This window comes from Lichenostomus cassidix, unplaced genomic scaffold (genome assembly GCF_008360975.1).
Source record: "Lichenostomus cassidix isolate B80296 unplaced genomic scaffold, HeHo_3.0 HiC_scaffold_765, whole genome shotgun sequence".
NCBI lineage: Eukaryota > Metazoa > Chordata > Aves > Passeriformes > Meliphagidae > Lichenostomus > Lichenostomus cassidix.
Genome location: NW_028147427.1, coordinates 12,816 through 21,124, shown reverse-complemented (window position 1 = coordinate 21,124; position 8,309 = coordinate 12,816). Strand labels below are relative to the sequence as shown.

The 8,309-nt window shown below is 61.2% G+C and overlaps 1 protein-coding gene across 1 annotated transcript; it reads right to left on the bottom strand.

Annotated features, from left to right (window-relative positions):
• Positions 1-2,164: 2,164 nt before the first annotated feature.
• LOC146423204 (M-phase inducer phosphatase 2-like) lies at positions 2,165-6,194 on the bottom strand. The gene is made up of 12 exons (XM_085045043.1): positions 6,097-6,194; positions 5,719-5,840; positions 5,242-5,348; positions 5,046-5,165; positions 4,688-4,786; positions 4,304-4,477; positions 4,087-4,182; positions 3,660-3,722; positions 3,454-3,552; positions 2,859-2,992; positions 2,634-2,745; positions 2,165-2,359 (listed from the first exon to the last, which is right to left on the bottom strand). Exons 1-12 carry the CDS (start codon positions 6,192-6,194, stop codon positions 2,225-2,227), a joined length of 1,359 nt encoding a protein of 452 aa, XP_084901169.1. The 3' UTR covers positions 2,165-2,224.
• Between the last annotated feature and the right edge of the window lie 2,115 nt (positions 6,195-8,309).

The window sequence follows — 8,309 nt, the reverse complement described above, 5'->3', positions numbered from 1 at the left end:
GTTATCTTTGCTCAGGACCCAGGCTGCACCTGGTGGATAATGCAAAAGGATGGAGAAACACATTGTGTAGCACAAGGAGATTTGGTGAGAACTGCTTATAATGTTTGAAAGTTTGAATGCCAATATATGTTTGTTAAATGTGGCTGCCACTGTTTCCACATAACTATGTGTATATATATATATCCATATATATATATCTATATATGTATATATGTTTTGTTTAGATTTAAAATGTATTAAATTGGCAATGAAGCTGATGGCACAGAATAAGGGGTAGAATGTCCTGGGGTGACGTTATGAAGCTGCTTTACTCCTTAACTGTCTGCTTAATGCCCATGCCTTCTGTATCTATAAGATGGACCCGGGGGTCAAGGCTGGAGCCATGGGACCCCAGGTGCAGCTCAGTCCAACAGCCCTGGCTGCAGAGGGCTCTCCGCTGGGCTTCAGGAGGGAGTGCACCAGCAACATTGCACTGCTGTCTTGGTGCTTTTATTTCTTGTTCCTGCTAGCTTAGAAAAAGGTTATGTTTTCCTTTTCTTTCCTCCCCCTAGCCTCCCTAACTTTCTTCCCTTCTCTCCAGCCCAGGAAGCCTGCAGGGTGGCCCTGGCCAGTTTGAACCCCAAGGAAGGCCACACCAGTGAGTGAAGGTGCGAAGGTACACAGGAATCCACTAGTTTCACCTCCTGTGAGGAGGAGGACTGGCGTCCAAGAGTCAACAGGTATTTTCTCCATCTGCCCCTCCCCAGGCTGCTGTGTACACTCCTTCCCCTTCCCCTTCCCCTTCCCCTTCCCCTTCCCCTTCCCCTTCCCCTTCCCCTTCCCCTTCCCCGTCCCCTTCTCCTTTCCCTTCCCCAAGATTAGAGATATGAGTTCTGGGTTCCATGTGGGCATCCTTTCTCCAGTGTTCTTTGTTTTCCCAGTTCTGTTCTGCGTTAAAAAATAGTTTGGTACTTTCCCACCTTCACCTTCTTTTGTTAATTTCTCTCACTGGCAAGAAAGGGGGAAGCCCCTTCCTGTAGGAGGAAGCACTCATTCCAGAGCGTTTACTCATGAAATTTTGTCTCAAAAACTGAGATATTATGGAACCTGTTGGCAGCAGCTTGGGCTAGAGCAGGACATGGGTGGGGGCTGAGGAGATGCAGAAGGGGAGTCAGGAGGATTTTGGCCATGGATGGATTCTCCTGTGGGGCTCAAACCAAAGCAAAGACAAGGAATGCCCAACAGCAAGAAGCAGGCCAAGGTCAGCCAGCCGGGGAAAGGGTCTCTGGGGATCACATGGAAAAGCCCCCTGGGGAGCCCTGGAGTGACATGAGCGCCTCAGGAATCTGGGGAAATGGAGAGGGAGGACAGGCGACCAAGGAGTGACTGAAGCAGAAGGCACTGGGAGGCCACTGGCCAGGGAGAGATTGGGGCACCCTCGTGTTAAGAACAGCCATCCCTTCAGGGTCCCACTGAGCCCAGTCACCCAAAATAGGATTCTCACTACCCTGGGGTCCTGCAAAGGCCAGAAGTGCCCCCTAAAATGAGGGATAACATGCCTGTAGGAGTCCCAGGGAAAGGGGAAGAAAGTCCCTAACCCAAGTGTCCCAGGAGTCCTGCCAAGCCCAGCATGCCCTGGAAAGGAGGTCCCTTGCCAGGGGGTGTCCAGGACCATCCTGCACTGCCACCCCACCGTGCAGGAACAGCAGCCAAGGGGCCAACGCTTGCTACCTAAGCCACCCTGTTCCTGGGGAAGCCACCACGTCCCACAGGGAAGCCATCGCCCCATCTCTCGCTGTCCCCAAGCCCCCAGACGCCTCCAGCCAAGCCTGCCCGTGCCCCCAGCCCGGGATCAGGGGCACCCATCCCTGCAGAGCCCTGCGGTGGGCAGTGAGAGCTCAGGAGCAGCGTTTGTTCTCCTTCAATAGGAGTTTATTGGCAGAATGTGGAACTAGCAATCCTAACAATAAACAAACACCAAAATATTTATAACAATGAACAAACACAAAAATATTTATAACCATGAACAAGCACAACAGTATTTCTAACCATGAACCAACACAACTATATATATAACAAGGAAAAAGTGTAAAACCGGTCTTAACACTAAATTAAATTTAACACCACCCCAAAACTATCCTAACAAAGCAGAGCGAGCCGAGGCGCATCCGATGCCGCCGAGAGAAGCCTTCACCCGCTCGCAGCTGCAGCGTTCCCCCGGCGGGGCTGCGGGACCCCCGAGCGCTCACAGGTGCCTCCCGCGGCTGAAGAGCTCCCGCCGGCCGCGCTCGCCGAGCCAGCAGCGCCCGCGGAACTTGCGCAGCTCCTCCTTGAACGCCGGGTGGTGCATGGGCCGATAGCCCCGGGGCTCGCAGTGGCCCTGCAAGCCACGGCCCCGTCAGCCCCCGCAGCACAGGGCAGCCCCCGGCCCGCCCCCAGCCCGGGACAAACGCAGCGCCCCGGAACAAACTCCCGATCGGCGCAGCCCCCGAGAGCCCCGCAGATCCCCTCCCTGCCTCCCTCCCTCCCTGCCACGGCAGCTGTGAGGATGCTCAGAGCCACAGCTGCCCCTCGCCACCGCCCCGGGCCCCGCCGCTCCTTGCCCTCCCGGCACGGACCCCCTGGCCCCGAGGGGACGCGGGCCGGGGACTCACCGGGAACTGGAAGAAGAACTCCCGGTAGCCGCCCTTCAACACGTACAGCTCGGGCTGCTGCAGCTGCGGGTACTCGTGGCAGGAGCGATCCTTCTCCCGCACGAACTTGCACCTGGCAAAGGCCACGGGCAAAGGCCACGGCATCAGCCCCGTGCCGCCATCCGGCCGTGCCTGGGCGGCTGGCACAGCCCAGTGTGCCCCCCGTGCCATCCCTCACTCACTCACATTTTGGGCCCCCGCTCGAGAGAGAACTCGCAGTGGAAGATGATGATCACCCTCTTGCCGCCGGCCGGGGCCACCACGGGCTGCTCCAGCAGGAATGCCTCCACTTCGTGCTGCAGCGGCAGGTTCACAGCACCCTGCCGAGGCACAGCACGCTCCTGTTTGCCCTCTGCCTCCCACTGCATTTGCTGCAGGGACCCAAGCACGCTGTCCCACTGCCTCCTCCAGCAGCACCATCTCCCAGACTAGCGAGCCATCATCAGCCTCCTCTTCTCGGCTGGGGACCTAGCTTTACCCGGGAGGTGTGCCTTGGCGCTTCTCACGGGGCTCCTCCATCCCCCTGGGCGGCTCAGCACCCTTCGTGGGGAGCCGCTCAACCCCTCTGGGGGCTCAGAGTACCTCTGGGGGGCTGTTTGTCACATCTGTGGTGGTGGCTCAGTATGTTTGGAGGGGCTGCTGAATCTCTCAGCGGCTACTGAACAAACCCGGGGGGATCCTGAATCCCTGTGCTCTCAGCCCCTCGTGGTGGGCTCAGCACCTCTGAGGGTGGCTGGGCTCCGAACACCCTCCTGCCTGCCGGCCCCAGCGGGGTTCTGACCTTGACGTGGCCCCCCTCGTACTCGTAGGGGTAGCGGCAGTCCACGACGATGCTTCTCTCGATGGAGCTGCTGAAGCGCCCCGTCAGCACCGCTGCCAGCTGCCGGGAGAGCTTGTCACCGAGGGAGGGGACACAGGGGGACAGGCAGGGGGACAGCAGGCAGGGAGCCCCTCGGTGGGGCTGGGGAGGGGCTGCAGCCCCCTTACCGTGGCAGGGGAGATGTACTTGAGGCTCGGGTCCTTGCCGTCCACCGTCGGCAGGAGGTGAGCCTGCAGGAGACAGGCTCTGGGCTCGTACCCGACCCAGGGACACCTGCCGGGGCTAACACCTGTCCCCCCAGCCCCGAAGCCACCCCAGAGGCCTGCTCTTCACCTTTCTGCGGGAGGGAGGGGACAATCTGCGCAGGGGACACGTGGCCCTAGCACGGGCTTGGAGCAAAAGAGCTGTGATGGGGCTCTTCATCCCCTGCAGGGGCTGCAGGCTGCCAAGTCGCAGCCCCGAGGCCCCGAAGCCCCAGGCAAGGGCCACCAGCTGCCTTTGGGCTCTGGCAGGGCTGCGGGGCTCTGACCACGGTCCCTGTTTCACAATAACGGGGGCGGCACCCCCAGAGCTGCCCCATCCTCGTGGCCCTACCTTGGAGAAGTCCCCAGTGAGCTCCCGCTCATCGCTGGCCGGCAGCTTCTCCATCTCCTCGGGCTGGGCACAGCTGCGAGGCTCCAGCCACGCTCCCTGCCGAGGCACCAAGCACAGACAGCCCCCGACGTCAGCAGGCTTGCTGGCAGAGCCGGGGCGCGGCGCAGTGCTGGCGCAGCCAGGCTGGCTCTCGGCCCTCGCCTTGCCCGTCACCCACCGGCTCCGCTGACGTCTCCTGGCCAGGGCTGCCGCCCGCCGTCCTCTGCCGCTTGGCCTTGCCGGGGCTGTCCCTGTGCGAGGGCTGTCGCCGCTTCAGGACGGGCCTGGGGCCGCTGCCAGCCACCGAGGGCGAGCGGAAGAGCTGCCGGCAGCGGCTGCGCTTCCCCGGACGCTGTGGGGAGAGCCCGTGCTGCTGGCTGCGCCTCTGGCGAGTCCCCAGCACCAGCAGGGCCGCGGGCAAGGCTCTCCCTGCCCTGGCCCGAGACAAGCCCACGGCCCCTGGGCTGCTCTTGCTCATCAACCAGCCCCCAGCCCAGAGAGCTCCGGCCTCAGACTTCCCATTGTGGGGCTCTGTGGGCCACCGCCAAAGGCTGCCACGTACCAGCTTTGCCTCCTCCTTGCTCGTCACTGGCGTGCTCACCAGCTCCTCCGTCCGCTGGGCCACAGCGGCATCACTCTGTCGGGGCGGCAGCTGGGGGCACTTGGGGGAGAGGCAGAGCAGATTGTGAAGGGGACAAGTCCTGCCACCTCCTTGCCACCCCAGGCACAGGTGGATCCCATAGCCAAGCTCCATCCACGTCCCAGTGCCTCCCAGCTTTGGAGACGGGCTGTCCCCGTGAGCCCCAAGCCCATCCATGTCCCACAGGCACAGCCGGCAAGGCTGCAGCGGCAGCTGCCGTGTGTGCAGCCCCAGCATCAGCCATCCCCGGTGCCCTCCCGAGCCCTGCAGCCTCTCTCACCAGCAGCTCTGATGTGCGCCGGGGGCTCTCGGCAAGGGGGTCCCTCTCGGCAGCTCCGTGGCCGGCGGGCAGTGGGCTCCGCTGGCCCAGCCGCTGCAGCTTCCTGGGGACAAAGCCCTCCTGCAGCGGGGGAGGACACGGCGTCAGCACCGCTCTGCCCCCGCCCTGCCCCTCGAGGTCGCGCTGCCCCACTCACCTCATCATCATCATCACCCTCGGGCTCCCTGGGGCGTCGCCGCCCTGTGCCGCTGCGCAGCTGGAGCTGCGAGATGCCCTTCAGGACAGGGCAGTCCGGCCGCGACCCTGCGGGAACAAGGGGCAGCGCTAGGCCGGGGTGGGGATCGGGCTCCTGGCAGGGCCCTGGGCAGGATGGGCTCCTGTCCCCCAGCAGGAGGGTGGCGCCGCCGCTGGCAGCACCGGTCCCCATGGAATGTCGCGTGTCACGCCGAGCAGGGTCCCCGCCGGAGCGGCTCCTGGCTGAGCCCCGGCGAGTGCGGTTTTGGGCTCCCGCCCATCGCTCCCGCACAGGCTCCCCCACCTCCAGCCCCTCGCCAGCCCCTCGGCCAAGCCCCCCGCCACATCCCTGCCCGCTGTCCGGCACTCCCTGCACGACGCCAGGCCCGCCAAGGGGCGGTTGGCGACGGTTGTGGGGCGGAGCAGCGCCATCCCTCACCTGCACGCGTGGGCTGCGAGGAGATGGAGTCCCGGCGACAGTGCGAGGCCACCGGCTCCGGGGACGGCGTGTCCCACAGCAGCGGGATGGGCAGCCCCCTGTAGCGCCTCTTGGGGCTGTGCCTGCGGGCGGTCGGGACGGGCATGTGTCAGTGGCCCGGCTGTCCCTGGCCCCTCGTTCCCCTGGCCCTGGGGCGGGGGGCACGAGCCGAAGGAGGGCATCCCAAAAGCGTCCGAGCCCCCTTTGCAAAGGCACGTCCGAGCCCCAGCGCCGAGCCCCGAGCCGCGCAAAGGGGCAGCCGTGTCCCGTGGGGCGAGTCCCGCGTGGGGCGGGTGGCCAAAGCTCCCGCAGCCCTCCGGCCCCCGGCCACCCCCTCACCTGTCCAGCGCCAGCGGCGTCAGCGGGGCCGTGCCTGGCGAGGGCAGCGGCGAGATGGCCAGCAGCGCGGGCAGCCCGCGGCCGCCGCACAGTGACATGGTCCGGGCAGGGACCGAGCGAGCGACGATCGAGCTCCGGCAAGTGTCCGGAGACAGGGGACAGGGGACAGGTGGCAAGAGGTGGCAAGGGGTAGGAGGAGAAAAGAAGGGCTCGCAGAGTCTGGCAGAGGCTGGCAGAGGCTGGCAGAGGCTGGCAGAGGTGACCGACGCGACAGGTGACAGGCGCCAGCCGCCCGCTGCTGTTTACTCTAACAGCAATAACAACAACAGCGGCAGGTGCAGCCAATGGGAGAGAGAGCGCGTTGGGCACGAGGCGACGGCTCGAGGCAAGGGGAGGTGGCGTTGGGCGCGAGGGGACGCCGGCAGCCAATGAGAGGTGTCGGCGGCGCTCGGGGGCGGAGCCGCAGCCTCGGGGCGGTTTGGGTGGCACGGCGAGAAGGGGCGGGGCCAGGCGAGAAGGGGCGGGGCCAGGCTGGATGGGCGGGGCCAGGGGAAGGGGCGGGGCCAGGCCGGTCCCCTCACGGCCCCTCAGGGCGGGAGCTCCTCCCTGCAGCGACACTCGGGCAGCGCTGGTGGCCCTCCTGTCCCAGCGGCGGGGGACCGACTGATGGCCTGACAGCGCCTTGCCAGCCCAGCCGTGCCGCTGAGTGCTGCATCCCGTGTGAGGAGAGCGAGGCTGAAATCTTGGAATCCCTGGTGTTTATTTCCTCCGTGGCTCCAGCCTGCCTCGGTTTCCTCACGAATGTGTTAAAACAGATGGAATTTTACCAGAGGTGAAGAGTGTGGGGGAAAATCAGAATGGAGTGTTTGCTGTGTCTCTCTTTGCTCCCTGTGGCTGGAGATCACAGCACCCCAAGGACTCCAAAGGCATTTCACAGGGTTGGGAAGGGAAGGCGCCCCGTTCCTCTGCCGAGCGCCAGCAGCTCTGACAAGACCCCGCAGAAAGCACCACTTCCTCCTGCTCACGGTAATATCCATCTGTTTGTTATGTGTAGAGATGCTTCTGTGTCAGCCAGGAATTCTGACAAAGCTGTGCATCACTCATGCCTCTGACATTTTACACTATTCAAGTATTGCTGACTGCTGCCTTAAAACATTTGAAGGGCCGAAATGGGAATTTGACCGAGAATAAAATTGCGGGTGATTTCTGACAAAGGTCTTCAGTTTTTCCATTTTGTGCTGTCCTTTGTTTTGCTCTTGTGAGTGGTAATTGGCATTCTGGCCTTGGTAGTTTTCTTTTGGGATGTAATAACAATTACGCCCAGTTAGGGTAAAAACACAGGATGTATTAGCAATTACCCCCAGTTCGGGGAAATGCAGGGCATGATAATTCCCAGCCCTTCATCTCCTTCTTCCCCTTCAGATCTGGCACATCAGCTTTTCCAAATGTTTAGTTTCCCCCGGATGTCAAAGAAAACAACTTCTAGTTATGTTATCAAGCAGGGCTCCTCTATGCAGTGACCAGCTTGTCTAAAATAAGAGCTGAGATTTCCAGAGGGATTGCCCAGATACCTGCCCCAGTTGTGGAAAATTCTAAGTGGTATGGAGTATGAGGCGACCTAGGCAAGACCCTGAATCAATTTTCTGACCCAGTAGCTTGGAACTTCCCTACTGAAGAAATTCAGAATCTAGCCAAAGTGGGGAAGTGTCTGAAGAAAAATTGCAGTAACAACTCAAATGGAAAGAAGCTCGTTGCAATGTGCTGGGCCCAGGCCAACATTCACCATTCACTGCTAGATACTGTAGGGCAGAAGATACAGCCAGAGGGGCAAGAGAATAAGTCAGCAGACACCCCAATCACTGCAGCTGGAGCTAAAACAGGTGGCGAGCTGAAACCAGTAACAATTGCCCCTGTTCAGAAAAGGAAGTATAAAACTAAATCTATTCACCCAGTGGGTGGTGATGGGCAGCCAGGATCTTCACAGCTAGCGCAGGAATCTGAGCCAGAAATCATTGGAATACAATAGATTCCTGTCCTGTCCATAGAAAGCCTTCATACCTTGACTAAAGATTTCACCCTACAGCCTGATGAAACTCTATTAAATTGTATGGTCCGAATCTGGGATGCTGCAGGTAATGGCACAATTCTGGATGGCACTGAAGCAAGACATTTGGGGTACCTGTCCCTTGATTTAAGTATTGACCAAGGGATGA

Coding starts and splice junctions, on each gene's coding strand:
- LOC146423204 (XM_085045043.1), bottom strand. CDS start 6,194: ATGTCACTGTGCGGCGGCCGCGGGCTGCCCGCGCTGCTGGCCATCTCG. Junction 4,478..4,687: donor GCAAGGAGGAGGCAAAGCTG/GTACGTGGCAGC, acceptor CTCTCCCCACAG/CGTCCGGGGAAGCGCAGCCG. Junction 2,993..3,453: donor ACGAGGGGGGCCACGTCAAG/GTCAGAACCCCG, acceptor GTGCCTCGGCAG/GGTGCTGTGAACCTGCCGCT.